At 53.8% G+C, this 19,170-nt stretch overlaps 1 protein-coding gene across 4 annotated transcripts; it reads left to right on the top strand.

Annotated features, from left to right (window-relative positions):
- The first annotated feature begins 887 nt into the window (after positions 1–887).
- TNNT1 (troponin T1, slow skeletal type) lies at positions 888–13,958 on the top strand. 4 transcript variants are annotated; one of them, XM_058530290.1, is made up of 15 exons: positions 888–951; positions 2,201–2,243; positions 2,354–2,367; positions 2,712–2,747; positions 3,004–3,036; positions 3,225–3,275; positions 3,821–3,842; positions 5,959–6,022; positions 6,391–6,507; positions 6,790–6,867; positions 8,605–8,718; positions 9,310–9,419; positions 12,212–12,302; positions 12,863–12,903; positions 13,785–13,958. In XM_058530290.1, the coding sequence occupies exons 2-15, from the start codon at positions 2,212–2,214 to the stop codon at positions 13,828–13,830; spliced, it is 849 nt and encodes a 282-aa protein (XP_058386273.1). In that variant the 5' UTR covers positions 888–951; positions 2,201–2,211; the 3' UTR covers positions 13,831–13,958. The 4 variants fall into 4 exon arrangements, with proteins under 4 accessions (XP_058386273.1, XP_058386270.1, XP_058386271.1 ...); XM_058530287.1 differs by lacking the exons at positions 888–951; positions 3,225–3,275 and having other exon boundaries at positions 2,142–2,243; positions 13,785–13,953; XM_058530288.1 differs by lacking the exons at positions 888–951; positions 3,004–3,036; positions 3,225–3,275 and having other exon boundaries at positions 2,142–2,243; positions 2,712–2,768; positions 13,785–13,952.
- The last annotated feature ends 5,212 nt before the right edge of the window (positions 13,959–19,170 follow it).

Raw genomic sequence — 19,170 nt, 5'->3', positions numbered from 1 at the left:
AACACAGAGACAGAGAGAGACAGAGAGAGTCTGAAACAGAGAGCCAAAGAGACACCGCTGAGAAATGCATAGAAGACAGAAACAGAGATGGCAGACAGTGAGACAGAGACAGCAAGAGAGAGGCAGGGAGGGCGAGGAGTCCCGCTCTCCAGGGCCTGCTCCCCCACCCTTCAAGGTCACGGCTTGGCAGGGAAGCGGGGAGAGGGATACCAAAACAGACCAGTGTCAGATGGAGGTGGGGGGTGAGGTCCCGCGGGGCTGACACCCCACCCTCTCGCCTCCCCCGACACACACCTGTTTCCCAGCTTTAGTGCCTGTTGTCACCAGGGTGGAATCCCGGTGGCAGACAAAGGGGTGGGGGTGGGGAGGAGAAGACAAAGAGGGACAGAGACAGAGGGGGGAGCCTGAGAAGCAGAGAGAGATGCACAGAGACCCACAGACGGAGAGTCATAGAGACAGAGAAACAGGGTGTGAGAGGTGGAGGGCCAGAGAGACACAGAAAAAGTGACAAGAGCCATGCAAAGAGAAAGTGTCCCTTGTCCCCCTTTAGTCAATAAGCAGTCTCCAAGGGCCTACTGTGGGCTGAGCATGGGGACTTCAAAGCACAGGGTGCCCTGTGCTGTAAGGGAGGGGGGAGCCCCGGACCCAGCCCAGGGTTCCAGGAGGTGCTGATGGGGCAGAGGAGGGGGGTCCGAGCAGCCAGCAGGTGCCTGGATCCTGCCATGTGGAGCCTGAGTGGGGGCAGGGCAGCCTCTGACTGGGGACTCCGGTTTGGGGAAAGGCATTCTCTCTCCCTCCCTCTCCCCCCTCCCTCTCCCCCCTCCATCTCCCCCCTCCATCTCCCTCCTGGGGGCGGGGCTGAGCCTCCAGCTATAAACCCAGGGGTGCCTCAGTGGGGCCCAGCAAGACTCTGCCCCCGCCGGTTTACCGCCTCAGCAGACCCAGTCTTAGGTAAGGGGCCCTGGCCCTGCGGTGCCCTTGGGGGAGGGGCAGGAGGGGAGGGAGATGAGGGGTGTGGAGAATACGTATGGGGAAGGAGGGGGCAGGAAAATCAAGGTCTGGGAATTCCAGAGGCTCAGACTTTAGGGGGACTAAGAATGGAAGGGAAAGTGTTAGGATTTGGGTGTTACGGGATCCGGTGGTGCCAGGATTTGGGGAACAGAATATAAACTTAGGATCTCTCAGAGTCAGGGAATCTCAGAAATTGGGGGTATCTGGGCTTGGACGTCAAAGAGTCTGGGTGTCAGGATGGGGGTGGGTCTCAGAATCTGGGATTTTAGGAACTGAGGTCTCAGGATCTGAGGTCTTATGATTGGAGGCATCACAATTTGGAGTGTCATAATTCTGAGTGTCATGAACTGGGCCTCTGAGTTGGGGTATCCAGATTTTGGGGTCTCATGATCTTGAGGTTTCAGAATTTAGGGGGTGTCAATACCGGGGGGTCAAGATCTTGGGATGTGTCCCGGCCCATACTCTGGAGAGTCAAGAACCAGAGTGTCAGAATGGTCCTCAGAGAGCAAGAGCATCATACACTGGGGTCTCAGGATCTATGGCTATTGAGATTTGGGGGGACTCAAACTGGGCACCTTGGGGCCTGGGGGATCTCAGAGACTGGGGGCTCTAAGTATTTAGGGGTCAGGATGAGGTCTGTGGACAGAAGCTGCCCTCATGCCTCCTGCCCCCTCCACGGCTGTGGGTGAAGGTGAAGGAAGGAGACAGGTGGGAAGATGACCTGCCAGAGGGGAGGGGGGACTAACTCTCCCAGAAGCCCCCCCATCCCTTCTTAGGAAATGTCCTCTGTTTCACTGGCTGCGACATCCCCTCAAAATAGCCCCTGGGGGTGGGGCAGCTATTGTCTTCAGGCCACTGTCCCTTCCCAAATACCTTCTCCTAATCCCCACTCAGATCAGGTTCCCATGGACAGGTCCTAAGACAAAAGATGACAGCTGTGCTGAGGGCGTGGGGGCTGCAGGCCTGGGGCTCTGCCTGGGCCACACCTCCCAATGCCCTGTCCTCATGCACACTCCAGGCCTCTGGCCCCTCCTCCCTCAGACCCAGGAGTCCAGGCCCCCAGCTCCTCCTCCCTCAGACCCAGGAGTCCAGGCCCCCAGCCCCTCCTCCCTCAGACCAGGAGTCCAGACCCCAACACCCTCCTCCTTCTGGACCCCACCCCATTGCGTCTGTTCTCTGTGGTCCGTAGGTCACACCAGGATGTCGGAAACGGAAGAGCAGGAATATGAGGAGTGAGTGATGCTGGCGGGAGGGGCTGGGGGTTTGGAGAAGAGGAGACACTCTCCCACCTCCAACGCATCTAACTTTCCCCCTCCCTCTTTCCCTCCCACTCGGTCCTCAGGGAGCAGCCGGAAGGTGAGTGGACGGTGCGCTGGCCCTGGGGAGGTGGGAACACCCATGCGCGTAGCGTATGGGAAGCGCGAGATGGTGCGGCCCCTTCCCAGCAGGGAGCCGGGGAGAGAGGCGGGTTAGCCCACCCCGCCCGACGCCCACCCTCTGGAGCGTTTCCAGGAAATCTCCCACGGCCAATGGGAAAAGCGCACGGTGCCCATTTGCACCTGAGGCCCAGAGGGGTCCCCCCCGCCCAGCTGAGACTCGAAGACCGCTCTCTGGCCACCCCCACATCTGAATAAAGGCCCAGCCGCCCCCGGCCCCCCCGGGCTCCTAACGCCCTCCCTTCTCTGCCCCGCCCCTTCCAGAAGAGGAGGCTGCCCCCGCCGAGGAGGAGGAGGAAGGTGAGGCCCTGGCCTCAGCAGGTCTGGAGCTGGACGCGGGGCCCCGCCGGGCCCGGGTGGGGTGGGGACACTCGTCCAGGGGTGGAGGCTGGCGGGGCACGGGGGTCCCGAAGGCCTCGGCTTCAGTTCCTTTAACAGCCTCTCCCCTCTCTCCCCTCTCTCCCCCTCCCGCACCCGGCGTGGCCGCTCCCCCACCCCGCTCCCTCCCCCCCCCCGGCTCCCCCAATCCTCGCTTCTCCTCCTGCCCCCTCCCCAGCCACCGAGGAGCCGGAGCTGGTGGCAGAGCGAGGTAATCGCGGCTGCTTCGCTTCTCGAGACCGATTTCGGGGGCCCTGACCTCCGCGATGACTCCCTCCCGCCCCCATAACCCGCCCCAGGCCCGGTCCTTTAAGCCCCGGAGCGCCCGCGCGCCCTCTGGTGGCCACGAAGGGAAAATCACCTCGCAGCGGCTTTAACCCTTTCCCTTCCTTCTTAAAGGGACCGACACCCAAGCCTTCTTCCCCAGCCTGGAGGAATACTTACAGAAGGGTTGGATGTTTGCGGAGGGGCACCACCCCATCCCCCCTCATCTTCGCCCCCTACCCTGTCTGTTATTTTTCTTCTCCATATACATTCAAAGGTTGGGGCCTAGGTTGCAGAAGGGGCTAGCACTGGGAGTCCGGGTTCCTGTGTCCCCAAGGGGGAGGGGACTGGGAACACAGCTCCTGGGCCACCGATAGAAGAGAAGGTTTGGGGCCCCCCTGCACTGCTAGGTCTTGTTGGAGGAGGGCAGGAGCTCTGGGTATGTACAAGGAGGAGGGTCTGGGGATTTGGACCCTTGGGTTCCCAGGAAAGTGGGAGGGGATCCCCACACCAGTTCTGAATGTATATCTGATGCGTGTGATTCTCCTCCTCCTTCTGGCCACCCTGATTTCCCTTCTCTCCTTTTCTCCTTTCCTGCCCCCCCCCCCAGAGCAACAGGAGGAGGGAACTGGGCTCCTGGGGACTGAGGCTTGCGGGGGTTCCCTTCTCTGGGTGTGTCAAGCCCATCCCCATGAACTCTTGCTAATTATCTCTTTGTATCCCCCCAACAGAAGAGGAGCGCCCCAAACCAAGGTGAGATCTTGGGGGGGGTCCCAATCACGTCCTCCTAAATGTGTCCCCCACCCCCAGAGATAGGGTGTGAGAAAGGCAGAGGAGGAGAGTGGGGAAATTGAAACGGAGGACAGCACAGTCAGGGTTCCTTTTTTCAGCAAACATTTCCCGAGAACGTTCCACCATGTTTGGCGAGTCAGGCCCTGGTTGCCCTGCTGGTGAAACAGACCCAGATACAGTGATGGTGGCCCAGGGTACCGGAGCGGCACAGAAGAGGGCCCTACGTTTGCCCTAGGCAATCAAGGAAGGCTTCTCGGGGAGGTGATGCCTGAGCCCTGAGGAGTTCGCTAGCTGAATGAGGTAGAAGGGACATCATAGACGAGACAGCAGTGTGGTGCCTGCAAGGTCCAGTGGGTGGATCTTGGCCAGTCTTTCAGGGAACAGACTCAGACATAAGTCATTCTGATGAGGAGGATCCTAAACCAGGCAGACCGCGGGGGGCGTAGAGCTCATGGATGGAGAGAGGCCCTGGAGGAGGTGACGTTGGGACTAAAGCTTGCAGATGCAAGGAGGCAGTAACCCATGTATGAGAAAAAACCTAGAAGCAGAAATTCTCTGGGCCTGTATGGGCAGTGGTGTGAATTTCATTTTGGCTAGAGTGTAGGGTGCAAGAAGCGGCAGAGCCATGAAGACCAGGGCACTGGGGAGCCGTGGAAGGGTTTTGAGCAGAGGAGGCATAAGGCTAGATCTGGGTGAGAGAACAACGGGGGACATGAGAGCACAGATGTACTTCAGGAAGGCTTGTTGGAGGAGGGAAGGCCTCAGGGGCATGGAGTATATCAGGGAAAGGGTGCTGCAGGTAGATGGAATGGCATGTGCAAAGGCCCAGGGGCATGAAGGCACATGACATGGCCAGGGAACCGTGAAATGTAGTGTGCATCTGTGAGTGAGGAGAGAAGATGCAGGAGAAGTTGACTGGGGCCAGACGGAGAAGGGCTTTGAATGCCAGGATGAGTTGTTTGGACTTTGTCTTAAGGGTAGCAAAGAGTCACAGAAGGATTCTGATCAGAGGAGGGACAAGGGTAGATCTGGGTGTTAGAAAGGTACCTCTGAAGTCACGAGGGAAGAGAAACTGAAGGTGGACAGCTGGAGGCTGGGAGGCCAGGGCAGAGGCTGGCATGAAGGACAGGTGAGAGGGGGTGGGGCCTGAGCTGGGTCAGAGGGCATGGGGCGGAAAGGAGGGAGCAGACTGAGAGAGATCCCCAGGCAGAGGGGACAGGACCTGGGGACTGCTGAGCTGCTGGAGCAGGGGAGGGAGCAGGTGAGGACAAATGCCCGGGGTCTGGTCTGGGGAACCAAATGGATGGGGCGGCTGCCACCTCCACCCTGGAGGAGTCGATGAGCTCAGTTGGGGCATGGTGTGTGGGAAGGGGGGAAATGTTCAGGAGGCCTCTGTTAACTTGAGTCTGGGGCTTAGGGGAGTGTCTGAGCTGCAACCGAGTTGGTGAATCCTCAGTTATTGATGATAATGGACATCACAGGGGTGAAAGACATTGATCATGAGAATGTCCTATGAATGAATAAAAGGACAAACACTTTGAAAGGTTTGGGGGACAAGGAGACAGAGATGGGACAGCCAGAGGAGTCGGAACCAATCAGGAGAGGGTGCTATCTCAGAAACCAAAGGAAGAGAGAATTCTGAGGAAGTGGGGGCACCTGGGGCAGGAAATCAAGGAAAGGGTGGACGGTGACCCCCAGAGCAGCATCGCCCACTACAGATATAACGCAAGCCACGTGTAGCTTTAAATTTTTTACTGTGTTTTAAAAAAGTAAAACAAAACAGGTAAAATTAATCTCAATAGCGTATTTTATTCAACCCATTATATCTGAAATTTCATCATTTCAACATGTAATCAATATAAAAGTCGTGAAATATTTTACATTCTTTTGTTGGAACCAAGTCTTCGGAACCCAGCATGCGTGTCTCACCTACAGCCCCTCTTGATTTGGACCCGCCACATCTCAGGTTCTCAGGAGCCACCTGCAGCTGGTGGCTGCCAAACTGGACAGCACAGCCCCAGAGTTCCATCAGCGAGGGCACGCTGCTCACAGGCTGTCTCCTCTTCTGTCCACTCAGCCGGCCCGTGGTACCTCCGCTGATCCCGCCAAAGATCCCAGAAGGGGAACGTGTGGACTTCGATGTAAGTAACAGACATCCCGTCCCCAGGCCTGGCTGCTGGCGCTGGGGGTGCCTTTGTGCAAATTAGGAAAATGCCCCCCTCCCTACTCCCTTCTTTTGGAAGTGTGTCTTAATGCCCACCAGCGTCAGAACACGACGCTTTGCTGCCATCTGCTGGAAACACAGTGTCCTAACACCCACTAGCGTCAGAACCCAACACTTTGCTGCCGTCTGCTGGAAACACTAAACGGCGGCCCTCTGTCCCAGCAAACCCATCGCTTCTGGCAGTGAAGGGCTCCCCCTCCTGACGGTTCTCAGGAGCACTGCGAGGTTGGCGCCTTCTCGCCGCGCCGCCTGGCCATGACAGGGCTCCCACCCTCCGTCCTGTAGGACATCCACCGGAAGCGCATGGAAAAAGACCTCCTGGAGCTGCAGACCCTCATTGACGTGCATTTTGAGCAGCGGAAGAAAGAGGAAGAGGAGCTCGTTGCGCTGAAAGAGCGCATTGTGAGTCCCGGGTCTCCGAATTCTTCCCTCACCCCGTGCCATCCCTTGGATCTTGGGAGACAGTGAGAGTCGATCTCCTCCAGGACGGACTGGAGGCTGAAATTTGGGGGAATTTACCCAAATCCATGGCCACACTCAAATTTGCCCATCTCCACTCTTGACCTCCTCTGGGGAGGGGTGACGGGGTGACTAGGGGTCCCTGCACCCCCTCATTCTTCTTCGGGGAGGGGTGACGGGGTGACTAGTGGTCCCTGCACCCCCTTATTCTTCTCCATCTCCCAGGAGCGGCGCCGAGCAGAGAGAGCTGAGCAACAGCGCTTCAGAACCGAGAAGGAGCGCGAGCGGCAGGCTAAGCTGGCGGTGGGTGCCTCCCCTCCCCTAGGAGGCCAAATGTTGCTTCTTTAGCTGGACGCTCCATTTTCCATTCGTGATCCCAAGAAAGTCCTTATGCTGCAGTATTCAAGGATCTTTCTGTTGGAAGAGAGAGAAACCCCAACCCAAACTGGATTCAGCAGAAAGAGAATTTCATTATCTCATAGAATTAAAAAGTCTAGGGCATGGCTTGCTTCAGGCATGGCTGGATCAAGAGACTCAAGTAATATCACAAAGACCCAGCTTTTCTCTTCCCATCCCTCTGCCCATCTTTCTGTGGACACCTGGGTGACCAACTCATCCTTGTTTGCCTGAGACTTTCCTGATTTGAACCCTGAAAATCTTGCATCCCATCAGTCCCAAGCAAACCGGAATGGCTGGTCACCCTACTGGACACCCCATTCTCAGGCAGGGGTGCCAAATGGCCCAGGGAAGCTCTGGCTTCAACTCCTGTTTTCTCTGTCTCCTGCACAAATCCTGGGATGCGTTCAGATTGTCCACCTGTCCATCATGGAGCGAATCACTGGCTAGTTGGGAGAATGGTTAGAACGCTTCCACTGGTTTAGGCCTGGGAAACATGACCTGCCTTGGCATCAAGGAGTGGCCCACTTGAACCACTTGTAACGGATAGGAGTAGAGTGGCATGGGAGGCAGAATAATGGTCTTCCAAAGATGTTCACATCGTAATTCCTGGAATCTGCGAATATATGACCTTACATGGCAAAAGGGACTTTGCAGATGTGATTAAGGATCTTGAGATGGGGAGATGATTCTAGATTATCCAGGTGGGCCCAGTGTCATCATGAGGGTCCTTATAGGAGGGAGGCAGCAGGATCAGAGTCAGAGATAACTGAAGACGGAGGAAGGGGCCATGAGCCCCAGGGTGCAGGCAGCCCCTAGATGCTGGAAAAGGCAGGGGAGTGGATTCTCCCCTGGAGCCTCCGGAAGGAACCAGCCCTGCTGACACCTCGATTTTAGCCCAGGGAGACCCGCGTCAGACCTGGGACCTGCACAGCTGTAAGATAATAAACTTGATTGTTTTAAGCCACTAAGTTCGCAAATTACAGCAGCCATAGGGAACTAATTCAGGTGGGAATGCTGGATATGCAAAATCTCATCACGCCCACCTCACCCACTCTTTCAGTGCAGAGGGGGGGTTGGTCTGGGAAAGCCACCATTTCCAGAACATGCAATGCAAACATTCTGGAACGTGGTAATGCCTTCGCTAGAAATTCCTGAACCCCTTCCTCACCGGCCAAGTGCCTCTTTAGTGCCCTGAGGTCCCCCCGCCCACTGCCATCACCAGTTACCATCCTTGACCCTCTGAGGACAGCCATTCTCATCCCATGTGACTAAGGGGACCAAGACCCAGAGAGGGTGAGAATCTGCACCGAGGTCACACAGCAAAGTCACCCTTGGCCATTTCAGGCTGGAGGGGTGCAGAAAATGCAAGCACATCCCTCCCGCATTTTAATTTTTGCTGGGGTGGCATTAAGGCCCAGAGAGGAGGAGGGACTTGCAGGCGGTCACACAGCCAGGCCTGGAAGGGCCAGGAGGGGAACCTCTGCATCTTTGCCTGTTGTGATATTCTTTCTGTCTCTCACCTCCTGGGTTTGGCTGATCTTTGTGCCCCAGCTTCACTCAGCACAGAACTGAGCCCCCCACCCACATCCCCCTCAGTCGGGAGAGGGGGACACCCTGCAGTTAACCCCTTTCTTCCAACAGGAGGAGAAGATGCGGAAGGAAGAGGAAGAGGCCAAGAAGCGGGCCGAGGATGATGCCAAAAAGAAGAAGGTTCTGTCCAACATGGGGGCCCATTTTGGAGGCTACCTGGTCAAGGTGAGTTCAGCCTGCTGGGGCCTGAGGTCTGGGTTCCCAGGGAGGAAGCAACTGAGAGCCCAGACGTCTGGTTCCTGAGGGAGGAAGGGCTGGAGGCCTGGACCCCTGGGTCTGGGGGAGGAGGGGCTGGGGGCCTGGACCCCCGGGTCTGGGGGAGGAGGGGCTGGGGGCCTGGACCCCCGGGGTCTGGGGGAGGAGGGGCTGGGGGCCTGGACCCCCGGGGTCTGGGGGAGGAGGGGCTGGGGGCCTGGACCCCCGGGGTCTGGGGGAGGAGGGGCTGGGGGCCTGGACCCCCGGGTCTGAGGGAGGAGGGGCTGTCGGGCCTGGACCCCCGGGTCTGAGGGAGGAGGGGCTGGGGGCCTGGACCCTCGGGGTCTGGGGGAGGAGGGGCTGGAGGCCTGGCCCCCCGGGTCTGAGGGAGGAGGGGCTGTCGGGCCTGGACCCCCGGGTCTGAGGGAGGAGGGGCTGGGGGCCTGGAGTCCTGGGCCTGGGGGAGATGGTGTCCAGGAATGCAGACCCCTGGGTCCTGATGTGGGGAGTCATTTGGAGGATCTGTCCCCCAGTTGAAGATGTCCCCTTCCCAACTCTCAGGCAGAACAAAAGCGAGGTAAGCGCCAGACAGGGCGGGAGATGAAACTGCGCATCCTGTCTGAGCGTAAAAAGCCTCTGAACATTGACCACATGGGAGAGGACCAGCTCCGGTAGGTGGGGAGGGGGCTCAGAACGGGAGGGGCCTGGGTGTGAGACAGCGAGACAAGGGGACCCTCACTCAGATCTGGGTGGGTTGAAGCCCCAGGTCTGTATCTTTGTGCTGTGTGACTTTGGCCAAGCGTCTCCCCATCTCTGGGCCCCTGTGGCCTCCTCTGTGAGACGTGTCACTGATGGAGGACCCACGTTTTGTGGGTGCCGAGACCTGCGAGTCTGGGAGGTGATATGGTGGGAAGCCAGACAACATGGCTCACCTAAATTTAGGAGATGACGTTGACTTCGTGACGTCCCGTGGGCACTCAGAATGGGCCCCATCTTTTACCTGAATTAAAGCCAGACACCCTGGTGAGAATTTTCCAGTGATGGAACTCTGTCTCCCCCTCACATCCTGTTAGCAGGACAGCTGTGTCTCGTGATGAGCCACCAGAGGGCAGGCTGTTGGAGGTCTTTCCTTCAGGGGCCTGGTCTGCTTCTTGACGTTCTCTGGCTGGAGCACGGCTCGTAAATTCAGAAACTTCCACCACTCCAGAGGCGGCACAGCGATGGGGCCTAGAGCTCAAGCTCTGAATCTTAGGCACGTTATTTAATGTCTCTGTGCTTCCCTTTCCTCATTCATAAAATGAGGATATGGTAAAAAAAATCTACCCCAGAGAGCTGTGAAAGATAAGTGAGATAATAATAATAGATAATAATAATAATAATAATAATAATAATAATAATAATGATGGCTGCAGCAGCTCCCTATGGAGGGCCTACAACCCTATGAGGTAGAGGCTATCATTATCCTTATGTGAAGGATGAGGAGCCTGAGGCACAGAGAGGTTAAGTAACTTTTCCAGGGTTGCACAGCTTGCAAGGAGAAGAGCTGGGATTTGAACCCGGGCAGTCTGGTGCAGTAGTCTGTGCCCTTCATTACTGTGTTATAAGTGGTGTGATGGTAAATGTTTAACAGCCGGCTCTCCAGGAGCAAAAAAATCCAGATTTTAGCATTTCCACAGTGTAGATACTCCCACTATGCTGACTTCACATGACCAGTGTATGCGGAAAAGATGTGCAGAGTTGGCTCCTGGAAGGCGTTTGAGCCGGCTCCAGCCCCGCAGGCTAGGCGCCCTCTCTCCCGAGCACATTATCACAGGGCCTGGCATAAAAAGACATGTACTTAATGTTCATTTTTCCTTTTTATTCTTTTTTCCTGTCCCCTACCTCACATCCTCTCATAATTTGGGTCCATTTATATTTTTTGAGGATCTCCAGTTACCTAAATTTTATTTATTAGATAGAGGTCATAAAAAACTCTATAATTTTTTAAAATAAAACACACTATGGAGGAGAGGGCATTTGAAAGCCATTAGCTGGGGCTGGCCTGGTGGCGTAGCAGTTAAGTTTGCATGTTCCACTTCGGCAGTCCAGGGTTCGCCGGTTCAGATCCTGGGCGGGGACCTACTCACTGCTCATTAAGCCATGCTGAGGTGGCGTCCCACATAGAAGAACTAAAAGGACCTATAGCTAAAACATACAACTATGTACTGGGGCTTTGGAGAGAAAAAAGAAAAAAAAAAAGAGAAAGACTGGCAACAGTTGTTAGCTCAGGGCCAATCTTGCTCAAAACAAAAGCCATTCACTGGCAAAAGAAAACAAAGAATGTTAGTAATAATAAAATGAATAGTGACAACTAGCTTTATTGAATGTTTACTATGAACCAGGCACTTTACACTCATCATCTCATCCTACAACAGCTCAATGCAATAGATTTTCATCAGTTAAGAATAAATTTGGCCTTTAGTAACTGAGATCTGATTATAGCAGCTTAAAATACAGAGCTTTATTTTCTCACATAGAAGAAATCTATAGTCCATGCCTGATATGGCGACTCTATAAAATCATTAGAGACCCAGACTCCTATTTTTCTGCTCCACCACTTTTAGCCCCATATTTCCATCCTCAAAATCACCTCACGGTCCAATATGGCTGCTGGAGCTCCAGCCATCATATCCAAGCAGCAGAAAGTTGCAAGGGAAGAGCCACCCAATGACCTACTTGCATCCCACTGGCCACCCCTACCTGCAAGGGAGATTAGGGAGAGTGGCTTTTTAACCGGGCCTCTTGCGGAAAGTTCTGTTTCTAAGGAAGAAAGGGAGCAGAGATATTGAGAAGGTGGCCTGCCATCTCTTTCACAGTTTTATTTCTACATTTTTTTTGGACAGGGAAACAGGATCCTAGGGGAAGTCACTTGGCCATAGTCACAAACCAGAGAATGGCAGAGCTGGGACTGAACCAGGGCTTTGTGACTCTGGAGCCTGGGTCCTTAACCCTGGCCACATTCCTTTTTTCTTTTTTTTTGTGATGAAGATCTGCCAATGCGCCTCTTTTTGCTGAGGAAGACTGGCCCTGGGCTAACATCCGTGCCCATCTTCCTCCACTTTATTTGGGACGCCACCACAGCATGGCCTGTCAAGCGGCGCCTCCATGCGCGCCTGGGATCCGAACCCCAGGCCGCCAGCAGCAGAGCGCGCCCACTTAACTGCTACACCACGGGCCGGCCCCACCATGACCACATTCTAATGCTTAGGGAAATCTGAATCTCCATTGTGGAGAGGGGGAAAGTGGGCAGGGGTGTTAAAACCCTTTGCTTCAATTCACTTTCAGTATTTTGGCCTCAAATATTAACAAATGACACCAATAACCCAACTCAGAGACTGGCTGTGTGGCTGTGGACAGTTCCCTCAACCCCTCTGGGCCTGCGCATGGCCTGGCTCCCCTCTGTGACAGCCCTTCTGCCCCGCAGGGAGAAGGCCCAGGAGCTGTCGGACTGGATCCACCAGCTGGAGTCCGAGAAGTTTGACCTCATGGCGAAGCTAAAGCAGCAGAAGTATGAGGTGAGGCCTGTCTCTGGCGGAGGCCGGGCCAGGGCCGGAGTCGGGCGGGGCGGGGCGGGGGCGGGGCCGTAGTCGGGCGGGGCGGGGCCGGGGCGGGGGCGGAGTCGCGCGGGGGCGGGGCCGTAGTCGGGCGGGGCGGGGCGGGGGGCGGAGTCGCGCGGGGGCGGGGCCGTAGTGGGGCGGGGGCGGGGCCGGAGTCGGGCGGGGCCGGGGCGGGGGCGGAGTCGCGCGGGGGCGGGGCCGTAGTGGGGCGGGGGCGGGGCCGGAGTCGGGCGAGGCGGGGCCGTAGTCGGGCGGGGCCGGGGCGGGGGCAGAGTCGCGCGGGGGCGGGGCCGTAGTCGGGCGGGGCGGGGCGGGCGGGGGGCGGAGTCGCGCGGGGGCGGGGCCGTAGTGGGGCGGGGGCGGGGCCGGAGTCGGGCGGGGCGGGGCAGGGGCGGAGTCGCGCGGGGGCGGGGGCCGGGGCTGGAGTGGGGCTGGGGCGGGGGCGGGGGCGGGGGCGGGGGCGGGAGGGCAGCCTGTCCCCGGCTGTCCCAGCATCTCCCTGCCTCCTGCCTCCACAGATCAACGTGCTGTACAACCGCATCAGCCACGCCCAGAAGTTGTAAGTGTGTGGTGCCCAGCCCTACGTGCCTCCTCTGACGCTCGGGGTCTCTCTTTCTTGCCCTCTCGCTGCCCCTGCTCACCCCCTCTTAGTATCTGTTCTCATCCTTATCCCTCATTCTCTGAGACCTTCTCATTCATTCTCTGTCCTCTTCTCTCTGCCCTCTGCCTCTCTTCTGGAGTCTCAATCCCTGTTTCTATGTCCGTCTAAATCACAGTGGTTCCGGGGGGGGGGGCGATCGGGGGGGGGCGATCTTGCCCCCCAGGGGACACTGGGCAATGTCTGGGGGACGTGTTTGGTTGTCACAACCAGAGGGGGCTACTGGCATCTTGTGGGTGGAGCCCAGGGATGCTGTTCAACATCCTACAGGGCACAGGACGGCCCCACCACAAAAAATGATCCAGCCCCGAATGCCAATAGTGTGGAGGCTGAAAAACCCCACTGTCAGTGTTTCTGTTTCTTGCTGTGTCTCCCCAGCCTCCTTCCCTCCCTCCTTCTGCTCTCTATTCATTTATTCTCTGTCTCTGTCTCTCTCTCCCATTTTCTGTCCCCTTTACCTCAGCTTTGGCCCCTCTTCCATGTCACCCACTCCCATCACTCACCCCTTCCTTCCCCCAGCCGCCCTCCAAACACTGATCAGCCCCCACATGAACATCCTGAACTCACCCACCAATACCAGCTCCCCCATGTCACTGGGAGCTGGGCTTGACCCTCAACAGCAGCACCCCAGTCGGTGAACCCCAGTGCAAACGCATCTGCCCCCCTCTTCCTCTGGGCGGGGAGGGCGGTATTTGCGGGGTGGACTACCTGAATTGAGGGCTGAGGTCCAGCTCAGAGGTCGGGGAAGCCCCTCCTTCCTGACACCCTTCCTTCTCCTGCAGCCGGAAGGGGGCAGGGAAGGGCCGCGTTGGAGGCCGCTGGAAGTGAGGACGTGGGGCCGTGGCCCGCCCTGAGGCGCCGGGAGCAGTCTTGAGTGTTCGTCCATCTGTAGCTTGAAATAAATGCTCCCCCTGCAGGCACCTGCTGAATTCTTTGATTATTATTATTAACATGCAGCCAGCCCCTCACGGTTTATTGACTTCTTATCACCAACTCGCTATTGCTTGCAGAATCCTCACTGATCATTACGATGATATGTCGAGTTAAACCCTCACACATTGCTGATGGGATGTAAAATGGGGCAGCCACTTTGGAAAACAGTCTGGCAGTTCCTCAAAAAATTAAACATAGAGTCACCATAAGACCCAGCAATTCCACTCCTAAGTATATGCCCAAGAGAACTGAAAATATATGTCCACACAAAAACTTGTGCACAAATGTTGGCAGCAGCATTATTCACAACAGCCAAAAGGTGGAAACCACCCAAATGTCCATCAACTGATGAATGGATACCAGGCAATATTACTCAGCTGTGAAAAGGCATGAAGCTGTGATGCATGCTACAACATGGATGAATTTAAAAAACATGATGAGTGAGAGAAGCCAGACACAAAAGGCGATTTGTGTGAAATTTCCAGAAGGCAAATCCATAGAGGCAGGAAATAGATTAGTGGTTTCCAGGGACTGGGGGGAGGGAGGAATTAGGGGTGATGGCTAAAGGGAATGGTATTTCTTTTTAGGGTGGTGAAAATGTTTCAGAAGTAAGTAGTAGTCGTGGTCGCACGATCTTTCAAATATAAACAAACCACGGAATTGTACACTGTAAAATGGCAAATTTTTTGGTATGTGAACTATATCTGAATTTTAAAATGCAAAACCAAGCCAAACAAAAAAATCTGTAAAGTTGCTCATGGGAGCATCAGCTAGGTGACAAATTAATGCCCATGATTTGCTGCTTTGCCTTGGTGACTTGCAGAATGGGACATATGAGTGAGCATGTAGGTCTGGCTATTGGGCCAGAATGCCAAGTAATGGTGGCTTGAGCAAGATAGTTGATTTCTCTCACACATGAAAGTCTGAGTTGAGATGGGGGCTCTGCTCTGTGAAGTTGTCCGGGCCCAGGTTCCTTTAGCTGTGTGTCTACCATCCCTTGGGTGTTGCCTTTGTCCATAGGGTGAGTGTTATGGACTGAATGTCTATATCCCCCCAAATCCATATGTGGAAGCCCTAACCCCTAATCTGCTGGTATTTGGAAGTGGGGCCTTCAGGAGGTGATTAGGTTTAGATGAGGGCATGAGGGTGGGGCCTCCGTGATGGGATTAGTGCCCTTGTAAGTAGTTGAAAAGAGCAAAGCTTGTTCTCTCTCCACCATGTGAGGACACAGTGACAAGGTGGCTGTCCTCAAGCCAGGAGGAGGGTCCTCACCAGACCCTCACCATGCAGGCCCCCTGGTCCCAGACCTCCAGCCTCCAGAACTATGAGAAATAAATGGTGGTTGTTTAAGCCCCACAGTCTGTGGTATTTTTGTCATAGCAGCCTGAGTTGACTAAGACAAGAAGACTGCCCCACCAGCCTTGGTTCCAGACAGAAGGAGGGGACCACACAGAAAGAGGAGACACACCCTATTCATTTCTGCTGGCAGAAGTTAATTACGGTGCCATCTCCAGTTGCAAGGAGGCTGGGAATGTAGCCGTCACTTTTGGTGGCCTGTTACGCCGGCTTAATACCAGGGGTTCCAGGGGCTGGCCCCTTGGCCTAGTGGTTAAGTTTGGCATGCTCTGCTTCAGCGGCCTGGGTTCAGTTCCCGGACATGGACCTACACCACTTGTCAGCTATGCTGGGACGGCGACCCACATACAAAGTAGAGGAAGACTGGCACAGATGTTAGCTCAGCGCCAATCTTCCTCAGCAAAAAAAAAAGAGTCAGGGGTTCTATTATGATGGGAAAGAAGGGGAGAATGAATATTGGTTGCAATCATTTGCAACCAGCAGGCTCTCGGGCCTCTTGGAAAGTGACCCTGTATCGTTCTGCTTTTGCTGGGTAACCAACCACCCCAAATCTAACTGGCTTTCCACAGCAGCCTTTTATTTAGCTTATGGTTTTGCAGGTTGGCAGTTTGGGCTGGGCTCAGCCGGGCAGTTCTCGTCTGCTCCGGGCTGGCTGATTTTGGCTGGGTTCGCTGGTGCATCTGCCACCTGCTGGTGGGGCAGCTGGGCTGGCTAGTTTAGAGTGGCCCTGTTTGGGACAGCTGGGATCTCTCTCCATGTGGTCTCTTGTGGTTTTCTTTCTAATGAGGGACTTGCATGATTTTCTTTCATGCATTTTGGCCCAATCTCATGCTCCCAGGATTCTGTTTATCTTCTGTGGTCATAGGCTTGCCTCTGATCCCTCCCTGTTACAATGCCAGTACTGGGCCAACAATGTCATTCAGGAGTTTTCTTTGGCTGCTAGTAAGAGGGACCCAAAATAACAATGGTTTTTGTGAATTGGGGGGTTTGTTTCCTCACATGTAACCTAAAGACGAGAGGTTGGCGGTCCAAAACAGGAAAGGCAGATCCAAATTGCCGTCAGGAATTGAAATTCCTTCTTCCTTTCTGCCCTGCTTCTATCTGCAATGTCACTTCATGGTCACACCATGATTTCTGGAGCTGTAGCCATCACATCTGCTTCCAGGAAGAGAGTGGAAGGTGAGAAGGCCAGATATGTGGGCCTCTCAGCTGAGTGAGGTTTACAAAGCCTTTCTGGACGCTCCACCCAACGATGTTCATTTACATCTTATTGGCCACCCCTGATTGCAAAGAAGAGTGGGTCTCTGCCTTGCTCTTTGCCACTCCAAATAAAACCAGTGTTCTATTTTTGAGGAAGGAGATGATAGTTATGGGCAGGCAATTAGCAGCCTCAGACATGATCCACTCCTTTGGCTACCTGACTCACAGAAATAGATCCTGCACATGGGACACACTTGTCCACTCCCTGAGGACAAACGCCCAGGGTCTCAGAGTGAGACCAGGGTCTTGGAGTCAGACCAGGCCTATCCATCAGGTATGTGTGTGTCTCCGGATGGTCTGGCATCCTACAAACAAACAGACATGTTCTCTCTCCCTAACAAATCCACAGTGATGGAGAAGGAGCAAGGAATTGTAATGATGATAATTTAGAAAAAAATTCCCTATGCAAAAGAGGAGAAAGGGAAGCACATGGAAGTCATTGGGGAGGAACGGAGATCATATGTTAACAGATCTGGAAAACCTGGTTCTACACACTGAGATGGAATCTCTTTTCTATAATCATTGTGGCCCCTAACACTGCATTTGGGAAAAGTCTTCTTCCTTTATGAGCTCTTTCAGTGCCCACATCCGAGGATGACATTTGGGATAATGCCATTCTTGGGATGATTCACAATTTCAAAGCCTGTTGATGTGAGTTTAAGAACCCAACGGATACTTTAGTGTATTAATAGTCACAAGCAGATATAATTCTCTCTTAAATTTAAAAGGCTCCTTTGTGCAAAGAACTCTTCCTATTAAAATAACAGAAATCACAACCGACTTATAATCTGCTTACCCCTGTTTTCACACCAGATGGGAGAGTAAACTCAATACTTTGTGAAGGTTTTCAGTTCATCCTTTATCTGAACTATCTTTATGATGCAGACTAGTGTCTGTTTTTCTGCTTATTGCAGGGGAAGAGGGAACATCTTCTTCTTCTTATCTTTCTGAGGTTATTTTCACCAGCAGTGAGGAGGGCTCGCAGTTCCAAGGTTAAGTCTCAAAATTCCAGTGTTAGCATTGAGAAAAAACAGCAGGGCTTAGAAGTGAAAGAGCCTTCACCACGGAAAATAAAAGAGTAGAAGAGAATTTTAATGAGTGGAATATGAAAATGCCTGTAGACAGCTACCATCTTCTACCTATCAGATACTTTATGTACACCATCTTAACAACTCCAGGAGGCAGAGATAAAGAGATGAGGCCCAGGTCCCAGGGCTAGGAAGTGGGCAGACACAAGATTCAAATCCAGGACTGCCTAAACCAGAGCTGGAATTCTTAGCCACGGTAGTAGAATAAAATTTTTTTAAATAGAGGTTAAAGTCTAAATATAGCAGTCAATGTAAAGATTGCTAATAGAGCTTATGGTGGGGGCACGACCCACAGTTCGTTGTGTGGGTTGAGCAGATACCCCAAATTGTGTCTTCCACAAATAAACCATCACAGTCACAAAAATATACAGACATATTTACAGGAACACTTACTGACATAATAATAACAAAAGACCCTAAGCAGTGTACACCCAGACACAGACATGATCATAAATACAATTATAACATGCCACAGTTATGCGGAGGCACAGAAACACATAACCACAACCACAAATAATGATACCGAACCTCTTAATCTCAAGTTCGTGTGCCTGATGCACAATAAGCCAATCATTGAGACACCAGTGCCTAGAGATGGAGAAAGCTTTATTTGAATTGGCCAGAACTGGCCAAAATGAGAAGGTGGGAGGATAGGTTCTCTCAAATCTGCCATCTTGAAAGAAGAAAGCAGGGGGTCTTTATAGAGCTATGGGGCTTGGGAGGAGGAGTTTTGGAGAAACAAAGGGGAAATCTGTGTTTCTTTCGCTCCAGATAAGCCCTTGGGCAATCAGACTTCTGGGTATCAACAGCAGCTGGGGCTGGTTATCTGGTAACTTTCCTGAAGGCATTCTTTTTCCTCTGCAAATGAAGCTCATAAATCCTTGTGACCCTTGAGTCACCCCTCAGGTTAAACAAGAAAACAGCAAGTTAACAAGATTAACTTCTTTTCATCTGTACCTGTGCTGGGAACAAGGTTGAAGGTTAATCATGTTCTTACTGAACATTTACAGTAACCCTCAGGTACTGGGTTTCATTTAAGAACTTACTACTGATGATTTGCTTCAGGCCTTTTAAGCTCCTGGAGAAGGAGCTTGGTGTGTATGTGAGTGGGAAGTGTGGGGTTCAGAGACTACACATCCCAAGAACCACCTGGACTGCTATGCCCTTTGTATCTATGACCAGTGTTCCCCAGACCTCACGGGATTTGTAGTTTATTTCTTTGCACAGGCCCAAGGACTGCAGAGCAAGTGGGCTGCTCAGACATCCCTTGGGAAAAAAGAGTCTGTTGCCTCTGTCCAGATTTTGGTGTCTTTCTGTGCAATGTTTATGGGTCTTTATTCTGGTTGCAAAGTGCCTGCAGCTTTCCCAGTTTGAATTTAGGTACAAGATGCCAAAGGTGAGGATTATTTCGTGCTTTAAGGAATCTCGCCTTCCCAATCTAGTTGAACTCCCCTGCTCTGGACGACAAATCCCAGCATAGCTTGCGAGGACGTAGAGTCTGGACTACGTTTGCCAGAGTACTCCACGTCCC

Source organism: Diceros bicornis, chromosome 34, assembly GCF_020826845.1.
Source record: "Diceros bicornis minor isolate mBicDic1 chromosome 34, mDicBic1.mat.cur, whole genome shotgun sequence".
NCBI lineage: Eukaryota > Metazoa > Chordata > Mammalia > Perissodactyla > Rhinocerotidae > Diceros > Diceros bicornis.
Note: the sequence above shows the minus strand (reverse complement) of the source record. Positions and strands in the feature narration are given on the sequence as shown.